The 17,245-nt window shown below is 34.8% G+C and overlaps 4 protein-coding genes across 7 annotated transcripts in view; 1 reads left to right on the forward strand and 3 right to left on the reverse strand.

Annotated features, from left to right (window-relative positions):
- The window catches only part of LOC118280474 (folliculin-interacting protein 2), a 29,118-nt gene extending 24,212 nt beyond the window's left edge, over positions 1-4,906 (reverse strand). Inside the window, exons 1-2 of one of the 3 annotated variants that reach the window (XM_035600530.2) lie at positions 4,535-4,906; positions 2,463-2,652 (exon numbers count right to left, since the gene is read on the reverse strand). In XM_035600530.2, the coding sequence (XP_035456423.2) occupies positions 2,463-2,652; positions 4,535-4,605 (261 nt within the window). In that variant the 5' untranslated portion in view covers positions 4,606-4,906. Of the gene's footprint in view, positions 1-2,462; positions 2,653-3,257; positions 3,391-3,994; positions 4,398-4,534 lie in introns of those variants that run through there. The other 2 variants (XM_035600540.2, XM_050701443.1) reach the window with 2 other exon arrangements.
- Positions 4,907-5,072: 166 nt separating this feature from the next.
- On the forward strand, positions 5,073-6,722 carry LOC118280490 (bifunctional peptidase and arginyl-hydroxylase JMJD5). Its single transcript, XM_035600566.2, has one exon. The coding sequence runs from the start codon at positions 5,204-5,206 to the stop codon at positions 6,419-6,421; it is 1,218 nt and encodes a 405-aa protein (XP_035456459.2). The 5' UTR covers positions 5,073-5,203; the 3' UTR covers positions 6,422-6,722.
- LOC118280483 (isovaleryl-CoA dehydrogenase, mitochondrial) lies at positions 6,680-14,447 on the reverse strand. The gene is made up of 9 exons (XM_035600554.2): positions 14,266-14,447; positions 12,897-13,023; positions 12,486-12,564; positions 10,849-10,954; positions 10,179-10,340; positions 9,606-9,761; positions 8,009-8,200; positions 7,388-7,556; positions 6,680-6,877 (listed from the first exon to the last, which is right to left on the reverse strand). The coding sequence occupies exons 1-9, from the start codon at positions 14,383-14,385 to the stop codon at positions 6,744-6,746; spliced, it is 1,245 nt and encodes a 414-aa protein (XP_035456447.2). The 5' UTR covers positions 14,386-14,447; the 3' UTR covers positions 6,680-6,743.
- A 755-nt stretch (positions 14,448-15,202) lies between these two features.
- The window catches only part of LOC118282358 (bifunctional 3'-phosphoadenosine 5'-phosphosulfate synthase), a 32,732-nt gene continuing 30,689 nt past the window's right edge, over positions 15,203-17,245 (reverse strand). For both annotated transcript variants that reach the window (XM_035603403.2, XM_035603402.2), the window contains exon 14: positions 15,203-16,969. In XM_035603403.2, coding sequence (XP_035459296.1) covers positions 16,860-16,969 — 110 coding nt within the window. In that variant the 3' untranslated portion in view covers positions 15,203-16,859. The remainder of the gene's footprint in view (positions 16,970-17,245) is intronic.

Consider the following 17,245-nt stretch of genomic DNA (forward strand, 5'->3'; position numbering starts at 1 on the left):
ATAAAGGTGAGAAAACAAAGCCATTAAACATCGTTTATTTTTACACTATACGTAGCGCAAATAAACTTGTTTTGCATTTGATTATAACAAAGGCGTTAAAACAAATCATTAGTCAGTCTTAAAGCAACTAATTTTGGCAACCCTTTCACAATGTTACTGCACGGAACATAAACAATTTAGATTCCATATTAAAGATAATAACGTATATAAATAACTATCAAGTTAGACCGGTTATAACTAACAACGGCTTGAAGTCTAAAGAGGCAATGAATTATCACGTGCCATGGATTTCCAAAGTAAATATAGATGGGAGACAATTGACACAACTATAATGGGACATGTGATGACCATTAATTAGGATCCAGCTAAAATTACGGTCCGTCCGCGCACATAAGTCCCACTTACGGCACGCTTTATAATCGAAAAGGCTAACATCTTAAGTGGTCTAAATATAGAATGCTCCAGTGATAATGTTAGAGCAAATTGTCGGTCATGTGACCGCTCCGTATGTCGATTGTTGCGTTATTTTTAAACATTTATCATAAAGAGAGAGAAGTTCGCTGATCGCTCACACTCATCGTTCGATACAAAACGTCATCCATATCGATGAAAGTTATTGCGCGAAAAAAGTACTGTCGAACTCTACAACGACGTCAAAGATTTTTAAGTAAAAACATTCCAAAATTCACAGGTTATTCTTGCACTCTGTATCTATAGAAAGTATGATATTCGTTACGTGTCCATCATACTAATTCCAAACCCACTTCATTTAGGACTAACCGCTCTGCATTGCCAAGAACATGATAATGCTACACAAGATTTATAGACCATCTCTGACATGACAAGTTTTATAAATAAGAGGGATTCTTAACTAGGCCAGCGCTAGATGCTGAGTTTCAAGGATATACCATTTGAGTAAATTGTTGAGTTGTTAAAACTAATGCCAAGACTGTCGACCAAAACATTTAAATGACAAGACAATGTTCACAGTTAGCAAAACCCAAACAACAAAGAAAAGGATTTTGGTAAAGCTTTTTATTTAGTTTACCATCTTTTAAATGTTGCTTTCTACCCATAGTAACACAACGGCGTAAGATAATCCTGTTGGTGACGTCATTGAAACAATATGAAGTACATAGACATGCTATCTACAACTTATCTTATCGACAAAAAACATATCATACCACAACACAAAAAGGATTACCATTGGATTCCCCAAGGAGCTATATTTGGACCAATGCTAAAAAAATATGACGTAGTATTTTTTAAATTTATGTTGATACTGTTATTCTTTGATTGGTATTGCACGGTTCGGACGCGTCATCGTGTTGCCGGTATGATTGTAAGCAGCTGGCTAGTCACGTGCTTCGAGTGTTCGTGGCCGTATTATTATTATCACACGCTAAGGTAAACGGCCTACATACGCGTATTGGAGAGTGTCCGAAATATAAAAACGATGAAAAGATCATAATTTATAATAAATGCGAGACAGATTAACTAGATAAAAACAAAACAAAATATTGTTATTGAATTACTTATCACATGATTAAATTACGTACGTGTTTCACGTTCATCGTGGTTTTTTTTAGAAAGTAAGATACACAAATGACTTTCTTGTTGATTTATACTATATCCATATCATCTTTGAAAATTATTTCATTACGGACGGATGGATTAACAAGAATGGTTTAGTTTCATAATGAATTTCCGTTATAATTTGCTTTGGAACTATTAATAGAAGCAAACAAATCGATCGATAGTTATGTAGTCTCAGTTCTTAAACGTAATTGCTACTCCGCCGTATTCTTAAACCAAAGATTAGTATTTACGGAGTACGAAACACTACATAGTGCATAGTTACTTTATCTCAACGCATTACTATGTCAGCTATATTCTTATTAACCTACTCATTCATGCACTAGATACGTAAAGCTATAAATTTTATCAAAAAGCAAACTTCGTATCCTCTTTTAAATTTTCATCACGTTTTTTCCAGTCCGGGCTTCCCGCTACGTATGAGAAAATTACGTAGCATTTATACGGTAAAATTCGTTGGAAGTAAATATAAAGGAAGTACAAAATAATGATCTATTGAGATAACAGGAAAGTCTGAATCCGTATGTGATTTAAATTCGGTACGAATGCGAGACTTGTTGTGTGATAAGAATATTTATATTTTCACGGAAATGAGGATTTTGTTATTTATAGTCTTGTACCGAATACGTATTTGTTTATAATGTAAACGGAGTTTTCAAACAATAAGAATACCTATATAAAAATTAATGATGAATGTTCCAAAATTATGCAGATGCAGTTTTACAAAATAATTCAACAATCAATTATCATATAGAAAGTCTGGAAATTAACCCAGGGAACTCTTAATATCAATTAAACTCTAATTCTGAAAAGTTACGAGTATAAATCGAAATATCTATAAACTAAAAATGAATATGAATATTTACCAGGTATGTGAATCCCTCTGACACCTCCAATATGCATGGCACTTCTTCAGACTGTCTGACATTTGGCTTATCATTTTTATTGGCTGGGACCTTCTGTATAGCAGCAGAGTCAAACAATAGCTTCCTGCCCCTCCAATCACACTCTTTGAACAGAAGCAACCGCACTTGCTCCGGATTTATCTGACAGGACCTGGCAACAAAAGAAAAAGTATGAAAAATCATTAAATAGCGTTTTCGTGAAATAAAATTAGTGTAAGATTAAACAGATATACTTTAAAATGATTAACACTTTCACTATTATATCCTGAATTTGACTTTAATGAAATAAATTTGGTAAAATTAAAAATAATTCATTTTAAAAACAATAGTTTACAATTGTTATCTATCAGTTGCCGAGATACTTTAAACAATCTAATTGGCAGAAACATTTGGCATTAGCAACAAAAGTTTAATTATCAACAAGTAGTTAGTGAAAAACTGGCATGTGAGGGCATCACATGAGCAGACAAACGGACACACCTACCGAAGCTAAAAATATCACCAGTTATCAAACCTACGTACATTCTCATACAAACAAAATAAAAGTATAAGATGTTATTAATAAACCATGGTTTATAGTCTGTTTCATTTCACTAATTCTTCATAGAAATTATCCTTACAATTTCTGATATTTTCATTACTAGGAAATTCCACACTATATTTAACTACTTGCACATAACTAATTACGATAAAAGTTAAAGAAAATATGTAATTGATCACCATTTGTGCAATTATTTGTTTAAAGAGACAACTTACATTGTAATAGGTATATTATTGCAGCAAAATATATTCCAATAAGCAACTAGAACATTGTCATTATGCTCACTTTGAACTAATCAGACAAAATGATTGTAAAACAAGTTTTGTTTAGATAAAGTGACAAGTGCTTGAGATAACACAGGCCTAATCAATGAACATGATATATGATGATATGATATGTTTGTCGAATTAGAATCCGGATTCATGGACTAGACAGGCCACATGTAAGTAAATTATTATTAATAAATAAAAATGTAAAAAATGTAAACAAACAGATATTTGATTGAATTAATGGACGGATTTATTTGTAACTTCTTTTGTAATGTTATTCTAAGCAGGCTGGTCATGAGTGTGCAGAATGTATCAGCACTAAGTCAACAATGAGCCAACTTTCTCTTCTTTTATGTTGCAAGCATTACAATATTGTAGAGTGCTTATCATTCCAAGTATATATGCAAATAATATGTATCTACCAACAATGTTTTGATGAACAGTTGTCGGAGCACCACCAGACACTAAATCAACAAACTCATCATGTCCATTATCATTCAAAGTATGCTCCACTTAAATGTGATTTTGATTACTTGACTGTAACAAGTCTACACTGCTTCAAACTAAATAAAATACATACTTTAATAGACGGACAGACTGGATCGCCTGCTTCCATGATTACATTCTAGATTCTACCAATATTCTTCTATATCTAATGAAAGCACATAGTAAACAGTTGTTACCTAAATTTCATTTTATTTCATAGTCACATCAGCTGTCCCTACAGCTGCTCACCAGAATACCAAAGTTGCAAAGTTTGCAAAGACCAAACTGTGTCATATGCACTCACTGATCAAGAAATGCAACCACTGTTAATGATTAACACTAAATGCACATCGATAGGCGAGTATCAGCGGACGAGCGTCCGTTTGGTGTGGAATGTGCTGGTGTACTAGCTTACATCTCATGTAAATAAGTAAACATAGAGCGCGCGGCGCGACCCGCCCCTCTCGCGAGTGACGTGATCGCGCTCACTGCTCGCCTACGCCCGCAGCCCGCGGCCCGCGCCCCGCGCACTTATCACATGCTCGTCGCACTGCACTGCCAGACCGAGACTAGAGTGCGTCACCACTTCTACGCGAAGGTTCACATAGTGCCCTCAAGAAGACCTGTCTCCCGGCACGGGTGAACAGATCGTGCGTCAACCCCACCACACCACACCGCATACCGCATTCTCACAAAAATAGAATAAAATGAATGAAAAGCGTTTCATCATGACGTACCTGTCGCGGTTTCTTGGTTCGCGATCATCAAGTTTTCTCTTGAGAGAAAACAATTTGTCGAACAAGGCCATTGCGTCACACGTAACATTTCACGATATTTTCATGGCGGTACTTTGTAACATCTTTTATGAAATGTATATAGAGAAAATAATTGTTATAAAAAACTTTTAAAAACACTTTGTTAATAATGTAAATAATATGTCAGATCACGTGCAAAAGTCATATGATTAGGCATAGACAATAAGTTTTTACTTTTCGTGAAAGGTCAAGGTTAGAGAAATCTTATTGATTATCTACTTTATGGTAATGTTTTGGCTGATAAACAAGAAAACTCCACTTCATTATATACTTCCTATCGTAGCTATTACTTCACAAATACTCTGTTATTTTATAATGACACAACACAAAAGTAATTTACAACCAGAGACAATTTGATGTCGTTTCTTTACACACATAAAAGAACTTTCAAAAAACCTTCACTCGTTCTTGTTGCTTCGCATCCTTTTGACAGTCACCATAGTTGCGTGAAATGAAACTACAAAGATGAATGATGTCATGTCATTGATCATTGATGTCATTTCACTGATTCTCTGATTTGTAGGTTAGGAAGTTGTAAACATTGAACAAAAAGCGGATTTATGTACTCTAAACTCAATTTAAACTGTGAAGATGTTAGCATTACGTGACATTTGTTATAAATTAGAAGAATACAAGACTAGTGTGGCTACAGCGTTGCCTGAAATTGAAGACTTAGATCCAGCTACTAAATCATTATTGCACAGGTATATCAACAGTACTGAGTCAACAGATCCGTCTTCTACGATAAGAATCCAAGCTATCCTAGATTATATGTACGAAAAAATTAACATCGGCAACTGGAAAGAAGTGAAATTGTTTATCAGGAAAGCAATAACTATTGCCACATATTTAAAATTATTAGCTCATGTAAGATTTTCCGATGAAGATACCGACACAATGATAAAGCAGGCGTATAAAATTATAGACTTTGGAATCCTGTTTGGTTGTCCTTTAGACAAAGAACCTCGACTTTTACAAAACTGTGCAACCATTTTAAATACTGTAAATATTCAAAAGAATATTATTTTGAAGGACACAACAAGCAAAGAAAAACAAAATGCAACTAGTGATACATCAAAAGAAGCTGGTGCATTCAATGCTATTCAAATAGAGACTATTGACTGTCCAAGTATGGAACACTTCTACAAAAACTACATTTTAGAAGAAAAACCTGTTATATTAGAGAACTGTATAAATCACTGGCCAGCATTAGAAAAATGGAAAGACCAGAACTATTTTATTAAGCTTGCTGGTCCTAGAACAGTGTCTATAGAAATTGGAAGCAAGTACACAGACAATGATTGGACACAAAGACTGATTACAATAGAGGAGTTTGTCAAACAATACATTTACCAGACTGAAGGGCCCACTGGTTACCTCGCCCAGTACCAATTATTTGACCAAATCCCAGAACTGAAAAATGATATAACTGAGCCTGAATATTGCTGTTTCTCTGACACTAATGAGCCTGTAGATGTTATGGCATGGTATGGGCCCAAAGGAACGGTTTCCCCACTTCATCATGATCCAAAGAAAAACTTACTTACACAAGTTGTGGGGGAAAAGCAGTTGTTCTTATTTGCACCTTCAGATTCAGAGTACCTTTACCCACATGAACATGAGCTGCTGAATAATACAGCACAAGTGGATCCCAGGCAGCCAGACTTAGATAAATATCCTAAGTATAAAAGTAGCAAGCCTTACTACTGCAGACTAAAACCTGGTCAAATGCTCTATATTCCTCCAAAATGGTGGCATTTTGTTGAGTCATTATCCATTAGCTTCTCGGTAAGCTTTTGGTGGGAATAAGTGTCAATGTATTATTTATATGTGGTGCTAATTTGGCGTCAATGCCAGAATACTTTGAATACAATCACACAAGAAATATGCTAAAAGATTGTTGACCTCTATTAGCATTTCTTACCTGCCAATATTTAGTCATTTTGTTTTATTTTTAGTCACCTTAGAATATGATTAGTGTTTAGTAAAAAACTCGTGCATTTTTCTAGTGAGCAGCTAACAAAAATAGTCTAGTTTACATAGGTACTTAGCAATAACAGAATAAAATGAGAAGTTTTTTAAAAACTTTAATAAATAATTACAAAGTGTATCACATAGTGACTATTTTATTTCATTTGTATTCGTTGTTGAGTGCCCGGCCGATCAGCATCCTTCTCACTTCTGAGGTTCCAGCACCAATTTCATAAAGTTTAGCGTCTCGTAGTATCCTGCCTGTTGGGTAGTCGTTGATGTATCCATTGCCACCTGTAACCAAATAATGTTTGAAATCGGTTCACCTTCATTGAATCTACTGATATTTTTGACACTAGGAAGCAAATAATTGTAATTAAATATTCAAGGCTGATTGTGACATCAGAACTAATTATCTATTGTACATTTTGATGTGTTCTGAGTTTTAAATTACAGTAGGGACATGTGCTGGTATTGGACTATACTAGATGTTATTATCTGATGACAAACCTCATCTTACAAACTCACATCATCAGAGTATTTAGAGTATTTTGATATTTTTTTGTAAATTCAGCTATATTAGAATTAGAGATGACTACGCCATTCGTCGAGTGGCCACAATTGAGACTGCTTGCAGCAACACTTTTGCAGTGTTGCTGCAAGTATCAGCACAATATAAAATTATCAGCGCCTAATTTACGGCCCATACCCTATTGCATTATGTCATTGTCATATGCCACACATTGCAGCGTCATGATACGTAATTTTATGTAAGTCGAGATAAAAGCCTATACAATCACTTACCAAGTATCTGTATGGCATCTAAAGCGACTTTAGTAGCTTTCTCAGCGCAATAGAGGATGACTCCGGCGCAGTCCTTACTGTTGACGTGTCCTTCGTCACAAGCTTTGGCGACACTGTACAGATAGCTGCGGCAAGCACTCAGAGTAGTGTACATATCCGCCATTTTACCCTGAAATTAAAATATGCAAAATATTCTCTTAAATACTTTTTTGGCATAAAAAATCTTTAAGTAGGTTTCGTTAGGTAATACTTTTTCATGAAAAGGCAAAGTTTGTGCCTAAAAAAACAACATGCCTAACTACTACCCAAGAATACTCGTACACGTAAGTAGTAAGAGTTTGTTTTACGCACAGGTTTTACGATTAACGAAATCGAAAAGAGAGCTCGTTCGGCACTATGATTGGTTGGTTCATTGAAGCCGGATAATCCAAACGCCAAAACGCGATCTCGTTAAACGTGATATAAACTCATACATAGGCAATAAGTTCGCAAGAATAAATAAGCAATCTGGAATAATTCCATAAGTTGGCCCACTTCTGTCTTAGAAATTGCTTTCAAGATAGACCTGTAGAATTACCTACATTGCATACCTAATTACCTATTACATGAATATTTTCTTACCTGTAACAACTGGAACTCTCCGATAGGCTTTCCGAACTGTTTCCTAGTGTGTGCATATGCGAAAGCGGTGTCGACTGCAGCCTGCATCAGCCCGACAGGACCGGCTGCAAGTACTAGTCGCTCCAGGTCTAAACCTGACATTAGGACATAAACTCCTTTGTTTTCTTCACCAAGGAGATTGGCTGCGGGCACCTGTATAAAAAAAAATAAGCATAGCTCAATTAATTTTATTTAACGTTTTACTCACGCAGTTTGGATTTTTTAAGAGGGAAATATCATCCAATGACTTCTCCCGCCTTGGGCGAGGCAAGAGAGTGTCAGACTCTTACTGACTAAAAACCACCCTGTTCCTACTTCTGCTTTTCGAGCCGGAGCCCCGGTAAACCCGCTAGGTAATCCGCAGCTCCGGATCCGTAGTATTTGGGATAACTCGACTAGTTTCAAACCATGCTAGGGGCTCATATTCATAAGCAGCATTACGCGACACACGACGTGGTAAACGCCGCGTAGCTTACTTAAATTATTTCATGTAACATCCCTACTATATTAGTAGTACTACAAAGCTTATACCATAGCTACTTAATACTACCTAGTTACTATTAAGGTACTTTTTAGTATCACACTCAAGCATCTGATACGTTACTAAAAGCGCTTGACTATGTAATTAATAATAGATTACATAGAAATATGAACTTTATTGTACACGTTATAAAGAGTTTAATTCTTTAGTTTTAAACCATTTAATTTAATTTATCTGCATAGTATTTACAATGACATTCAGGACTTTGCATTAATGCATAGATATCATGGATAATGTTATTTTGCTATTGTTATGTTATCGCATATTACAGTGACTGCAACAAAAAGTCATTTATCCGCTTGTAATTTATTTATATTTATCATACTCATCTTCCTTTAATTGCGAAAGTTTGTGTTTTTGTATATGTTTGTTACTCAATCACTTCAAAACGGCTGAAGGAATTGCGATGAAATTTGGAACAGAGACAGATTACTTTCTGGTATACTACTTTTTATACTACGGGTGAAGCTGCAGTCAGAAGCTAGTAGATATACCTAATAAAGAACTAGAAGCTTGTCGAAGAAGAATGTCGTATAAATATGAGATAACGTTAAAAACATAAAAACATTTAATAATCTTTATAACATATGCAATCACTTGTGCACTTAAGTGAGAATAAAAATTCATTTATATGTACATTTTCATAAAGTTAGGTACTTATTGTATTATACAATTTTTAGCCATTACAAGGATATTTTCGAACAGGGATCTTCAAGAAAAGAGTGTATTTATTTTCAAAAAGCCGTCAACGAACTTGTGTTGCAATTACGAGTGTCCGTGGGCAGCGATGATCACTTACCTACAATTACCATCTGCGGGCTTAGTACGAGTTCGTTTTCCGTGCAACGAGAGCGTTCGACGCTCTTATTGGTTGGTTTATTCGCGCTGGCCAATCAGAGCGCCGACCGCGCTCTCGTTTTCATTTCGTTAACGTAAAGCAAACTCGTACTAAGGATGATTCGTGTACTCGTCTGCCCCTAAACCTATAAAAATATACAATACATAATGTATAGGTACCTTGCAGTCTTCAAACACCAACTCGCAAGTGTTAGATCCTCTCATTCCGAGTTTGTCCAACTTCTGTGCTGTGCTGAACCCTGGGAAACCCTTCTCTATAAGGAACGCTGAAATACCGTGCTGTGGTTTTGTAGAGGGATCTGTTCTGGCATATACCTGTAATGGAGCAATGAATTAAATGTAGACAGTATAGTAGTGTATGATATGATGTCTAGGGGCTTACTCAAGAATCCAATTCCGATCGATCGACACTGATATTGTGAAATTTCATAGGTACTCTTGAGTTGCAACACTAGCGCCCATACTCGACACCGCTGTGCTCGAAATTGGATATTTAATAAAATAAATGGTATTCAGTTTGGCTTTATATTCCATATTCTAATGCTATTTAATACCGGAATATGTTTAAGGGCAGCTTTAACATTGAATACATAGATACATGGATTAACCAATTGCTGGCATGATATATGACCACAATGATCAATTAACATGAAATAATGCATTAAGATAAGTATTTTCGTGGCTTTAGGTACAGAGGGCCTTTTACGAACTTCTTTACAACGAAATAATTACCACTAAAACATCAGCGTCAGGTCCATTGGTGATCCAGAACTTGTTTCCATTGAGCACGTAGTAATCTCCTTTCTTCTCAGCGCGCAACTTCATTGATACAACGTCGCTTCCTGAGCCGGGTTCCGACATAGCTAGAGCCCCTACGTGCTCTCCTGAACATAACTGTGGATTTCAAGAAATAATTAGGACTTTATTGTTTTGTAATAAGGTTCAAAATGTGAGGGAGTGTCAACGAAAACTCTTACTGACTTAAAACTACCCCGTTCCGACTCCTGATTTTCAAGCCGGAGCCACGGAACCCGCTAAGTAGTCCCCTGCTCCGGGTTCCGGGTTCTGGTCTCCCCTTAGTTATCAGCTCTCAGATATCTAAGACTACGGGTGCTTAAACTAGCGACTACTAACTGCACTCAAAGTTGCAGTGACGATGTGATGGAATAGTCAAATAATGCCGTGCACAGCATGATCAAGAGCGAAGCAAAGCGCCCTAGATCTGATCCTCCTTGGTTTTAAAAATAATTGCTGAAGAAAAGGCAGATAGATTCCCTACTTGAAATAAATACACCCAATATTTTCTCTCTATAGGTAATCTGTGCCTAAAGATAATCATGCTTAAGTATGGTAGTAAGTAACTAAAATGGATTATTACATAACACCAGTGTAGGTGACCTACCTTTGGTAAATACTTGCTCTTCTGTTCATCAGACCCGTTTCTATTGATTTGGTTGACGCATAAATTGGAATGTGCTCCGTATGACAGTGCTACCCCGCCAGCCGCTCTGAAATTACAAGAACATTATCCATTGTTTAATGCAACACACAAAAGCTAAAAATAAGTACCTAAGTAAATATAAGTATAGGTAGGTAAAACATATTTAGGTATGTCCTTGTGTCTTTACAAATGATTACAGGTAGATAACTATCTGCGCAGGTAGACACTTAGGTAGGTAGCGTAAGTGACCCGGTTGTGGCCACTTTAAGAATTTTGTCGACTTTGAGGCTTTCTTAAATAATAGTTTTTGTTATCACGAACATATTTCTTGTAAAAAGTCATTTAACATTTATTAACCTTGCCTAAGAAAACTCCTTTTTTTAAAGAACGTCCAATAGAAAAATAACTGTATAAAAAAGAAAAAAAAAGGGAGTTTGTGCCATTTTTGGCCAGATTCGTGCCATTTCTGGCCACGGTCGTGTGCCAGTTCTGGCCATCAAAAAATACAATAAAAGTAATAAAAAAATATTAATTAAATTGGACATTTTACAAACAATGGTTCTTTATTTAGCTTGGAAAATATGAAATATTATTACTTCACTTGAATTTAACTTACAAATAAAGGGATCAACATTTATGATGACGTTGGTAAAAGCTGCAAAGTAAACTGACCTCCCCTTTGTGTGAAGGCAATTTATTGCATCTCCGAAAATGAAAAATATGTATTTGTTGATATATAAAGCCAAGGAAAAAAAGCCACGATAAAATAAAGGGGAAAAAGTGGGGTGTCTATGTACACTAGTTTTGGCCAGTCATGTGGCCAAAGTATGGAGAAATTCATAATTTTGTCTCCATTAGTGGCCACCTTCTAAAAACCTCACTTCAGAAACATATGGCGACAAAATAACTTTAGTTTCACTCAGACAATATATTCTTCATGTATTATTAACATAAACATCCAAACAATTAGCAAAGATTTAAAAAATATAAACCAAATCCTCACCCGCTCGCCTTAGCCTTTTTGTTAAGATCTTAACGATTTCACCCTCAACTAAAAATAATGACTTGTTGCATCGAAGTGAAGTTTGACACATCAAAGCTGCCAACGGTATCAGTGTCTCCAATATTCAATATTTTAAATACTGTACATCACAGAGTAATTTATTTGTCCATGCCTTAGTTATAAATATTTGAAGGCCCAAATGGCCACAAAGGGGTCGATGGCCACAACCGGGTCACTTGCCCTACTTCCTGCTATCCCATAATTACTTAATACCTACCCATTGTATTAAAATGTGAGGTTCCATCAAAACCTCTACCTGAGCAGGTAGTCAAGTACAACTCGGGTGAAAATTTTATACCTACATTCACGCATCCTTGCACTTCTCATACATACATACATAACCTCACGCCTGTCTCCCTTGGGGGTAGGCAGAGACAATGGAACGCCAATTGCCACGGTTCTTACACACTTCTTTCGCTTCATCAACAGTCAATCAGTCTTTTCATGCATGCTCGTCGGTTAAAGGTACTTTTAATTTGAGCCTTTTTAATATGTCGCCAATCTGGTCGTTATATGTCCTATGCACTTCTCATACCTTGAAAGTTCTTCCATGATGACGCAGTGGTCTGAGTACTTCCCTCCTGTGCCGCCAAACTTCGGGTCTGCGGTAATACCTGTCAAAACAAAATTTTTAAGTAACTAAACCGTTGCATATACACAGTTGTAGGCACTTCATACCTCGACAACAGGTTTAAGCGGTATGTACATATACAGGGTGTCTCAAAACTCAACGTAGGCGACTCGTTACTTATATCGTTGAGTTTTGGGACATCTGTATAAGTATCTATATTGAATAGCTTTTTTGGGCCAATGTTCGCAAGTCAGTACCTACCAAAATTTAAGCACCAGTAGCACCAGTAGGTATTTATAACAACTTACCTATTATACAGACAACGAATCTATTCTAATTCAGATATATTAAGAACAGAAAGAATATCAAACTCACCCAACAACCCCAGTTCTCCACATTTTTTCCAAAAATCTCTTAATTCTGGAAAATTGTTGTTCTTGTCTATGTCCGCTGCTTTTGGCGCCAACTCTTTTTGTGCGAAGTCAAACACCGATTGCCGAAGCTGAAAGATAAGGTGCCATGTTGTTTATTTTTCAAGATAACAGAAGATGTATTTTAATTTAAAACATACATAGTTAGGTACAGTGAGAAATGTTTTATAACAACATTTTAAAAGAAGAACGTCGCACCCACTCTTTTATTTTCTTCTGGGTCACAGGTGAGTTTACTAAACTATTAACAAACATAGGTACAATAAGTTCATACACCTGCATGACACTCATAGGTACTTAGAAAATTTATTATAAATCACATAAAGAATTGAGAGGGAATCTAATCCGCGACCTGTTGCGCAGCAGCCGTGACCCAGTCGTTGCATTATTTATTATTGAAATAATAATTTATTACATCATTTGTTATTCAGGCAAAGAGATAGAGAGATGGCTCTTGCACTGGATTCCCTTCCTAGCCATATTTTCCAAAAGTAAGCAATACCTACCTAAGTAATTTCTCTATAATAGAGCCGTGTCTAAAGCAATTACACTTGTATGTTTTGCTGTTTGTCCGTCAACCACGCTGAAACTACTGAACAGATTTTGGTGATGTTTGATATACAGACAGGGTATGTGCTGACTTGGGTGATAGGATACTTTTTATCCCACGGGAACGTGGGTGAAGCCGCTGGCAGAAGCTAGTAGAAAATATTTTTGGTAAGTAGGTTCAGTAGGTATTTTTTGTAAACTTACAGAGAATAATAATATAGGCTTTATGTCTATATTTTATAAATATTATAAAATAAATAAGCAGATTTGTGCACATTACTACCAGGGACATTTTAAGTCACATACTTATCTGCATACTATGTACATAAACGAAATTCCACAGTAGCTATCATTACTTAGCAGCTCTTTTTTTAAGGGGGAAAATCATGCAATAGCTTTTCTCTTGCCTTGGCGAGGCGAGAGGGAGTGTTGGACTCTTACTGACTTACACACCCCTATCCCTACTCCTGCTTTTTTAGCCGGAGCCCCGATAAACCCGCCAGGTAACCCACAACTCCAGATACTTAGCAGCTCTACCGCTAACATGAATGAATTTCGCAACGCACGCACAATACAATAATCATACAAAATTCATGAGCGATACGGGGTCAAACGTTTTAAAATAAATGGAACCAATGCCTACATTCCAATACACAAGAAACTCTTTATATCAACAAAGAAGTATTACGATTACGACATATTACATTATCATGTTATTCAACTTTACTCTTCAATCATAATTAACTTTAAAGTAATAAACTTACTTGTTGTTGTTCAGCGGTAAGTCCAAACACGTATTCGTCGATTGGGTAGTGCGACATGCATCGAGTACCGGTTTTACCTGTACATTTACGTAAAATATTCACGCCCAGTCGGACAGCCATCGTGACGACCTCCCGTGTATAAAGCTAACTCGACACTGCACGGAAACAACAAACCGAGTAGCTGACTGACTGACTGAATCAGACCGGCCCATTATCAGTAGAAATATATCATTAAAATTATACTCTCCACTCCGATAATAAAGACGCAATTCCTTTGACAAACAAGATAACGTCAAGGATTACGATAATTACTCATTTTGTTGTTGGTTTTTGATAAAAATGTGTTTTTTGATAATAAAAGGTAATATTGAGAACTATATAATAGTAGTTCGTTGCCAAGGCCTTTATTAATTCAATGATAAGTTACAAACGTAATGTTTTTGGCTTGCATTATTAAAATTATCATTAAGAGTATAATACAACTGAATGATTTAAAAATGTAATCATCAATAACAAATGTTTACTCAATATTGACTACCAAGCCTATTTATTATTCGATATGTAGAATAATCAGACGTTACTTTGTGGAAAAATTCCTTTTACGTTTTGGTTATTCCAAAATATGCTATTGAAAATTATTATATTAATGGCAAAATAATTGCTCTCTATTTTAAGTGGGAGTACCCATGAGAAAGTTAATTAATATTTTATAAAAAAAATAACGTTAAAACATTTAATTATATTTTTTAAATCCAAAGTCAAACTGTGTGTTAGAAGATAACCTTATCAGCAGTGATAGAAAAAGCAATCACTGTACATTAGCTCGTTATCTAAAAATTGCCGCATATCTATAATCACACAGCAGTTTTCGAGATTAATCGCAACAAACTGACCTATTAAATAACATTATAATTACAAAGAGGAATAAAACATGAACTCAATATCACTTTTATATTTATTTTACATTAACTTTAAAAGCACCTTTATTTACTAAAATTACAACAATTTATTATATTTAAAATTCTTATAAATTAACAATACGTCCCTCCACATGATCATGTAATGATTACGTAATTAAAAAAAAAGCAATACATAATACATGGACATTGATTGATCTTTTACAACTTTTATGTATATAAGTAATTAATCTTCAAAATATAATTAAAACAATAATAATATTAAATATCTAAATATAAAACAAGTTACGTCATTTATAACTCCTAAACGGCTATACTGATTTTAATAAAAATTGATTTATTTTAACAATAAGTAATAATTTTTGAATAACTTTTCTTTAAAATTAATAATAAACAATTATAATGTCAGGTAATTATTATTGTCTTGTATAGTAATATTACGTACTATTGAATTAATATACTTGTGTAAATAATTAAATATAAATAAAAGAAATGCGTTTACCTACTATAGTAGAGTAAGTTCAAGGAATGTACAAATGAGGAATAAATAAAAAAAGTATACATAATTTAAATAAAAAAAATATATATATTGCACATAATATTATGTCGATTTCGTTGCACAAGTCTAAAACATTTTTTAAGTACATTCCACCCGTAAATCGTACGTATGAAATTCGCCTTTATTGCATGGTAAATAAAGACTGTTATTACGTATGAAAGAAAGAGTGTTATCTCCATACGGGTGGGTAAAAAATAGAGAAATAAATACAACTCTATGTCAAAGTAGATTTTAAATAAAATGTACGTTTTGCCCCAAAGAATCATTAACCTTTTGTATGCCGTATATAAGACAACAATAGAAAATACATTGTGTCTCCCGCGGATCTGCGACGGGTTAATTTTAGTTTTAATCATAAATCTCACTTTTATAATAAAGAATTATATTCTAACTTATAAAATACTCGTACTATATTGATTTCATCAGTAGTAGAAAGGATTTTAATATTAGGAGTAGACTATTATGGTCAAAGAACACATATATCAGACATTGTCAGCAGAAAAACGAATTTATCAGTAGTGTTTTGGCTGAACTTAGGATCGAACCTAACTGCCATACTCAGAGTCGTATAATGATAACTTAACCCAGTCCTTAGTAATTGTTTTCAGAACAAAATTGTTACTAAGTAATAGTTTAAGTAATCATTAAATGTCTCTGAGTATGACTCCTCCAGTTTAAAATACTTTAGGTCTCGATAATGAAAACAAAAAACCAAGATAACAATTTTGCTACATTTCAGTGAAATAGATATGTATTCTGGTCTAGTTCTGGCGGCGTATAAACGAATATACGTCCAGTAGTGGACGGAAACTAGTTATTGACGCTATTTCACATTTCCAAAATTATTGTTGTATTCTGTGACAATTAAATAGTAAATCTATGACAAGGCAAACAGACGTGTACTAACATACACTTAGTTTTCGCCAGTTATAAGGACCAAAGACCTAAATACAAATGACCATAATTATTATTAATTTTTACATATATAACTCATTTTAAAAATAAAAGCAGAATATCTTACTTGTCTATAAAATCTAGCGTTACGTTTGAGGCCTTTATAATTGTGACAGTAAAATAATACTTATATTAACTTTACTTATTAGCTGCTCGTTGTGGATTTAGTTGGTGTCCATTTTGGATTTCAGTGACTGGTAGTATTCGGAGAGCACCTTCCATGCTGCCGGTGCCATGAAACCCTTTGGCGGCTCCTTGCCGGTTTTGGCAAGACCTAGAAAATAGTTGGTTAGAAGATATTCGCCATACAAGATTTTTGTATGTGTTAAATTTTTAAATGACGATCAGTGATTAGCTAACGTAACAAAACCATTTTTTGAGAATGACATACTTTTTGGTAATAACTTTTTAGTCGTTTGATGACAAATCTATGTTTCAAATATTCTTTATACTTTGTATACTGTTAATACTAATACAAGATTTTCAACTTTGAACTAACACAGGCAGACAACAAAGTTCAATTTTCAATGTAATAATAAAAATGATATGA

This window comes from Spodoptera frugiperda, chromosome 20 (genome assembly GCF_023101765.2).
Source record: "Spodoptera frugiperda isolate SF20-4 chromosome 20, AGI-APGP_CSIRO_Sfru_2.0, whole genome shotgun sequence".
Taxonomy (NCBI): Eukaryota; Metazoa; Arthropoda; class Insecta; order Lepidoptera; family Noctuidae; genus Spodoptera; species Spodoptera frugiperda.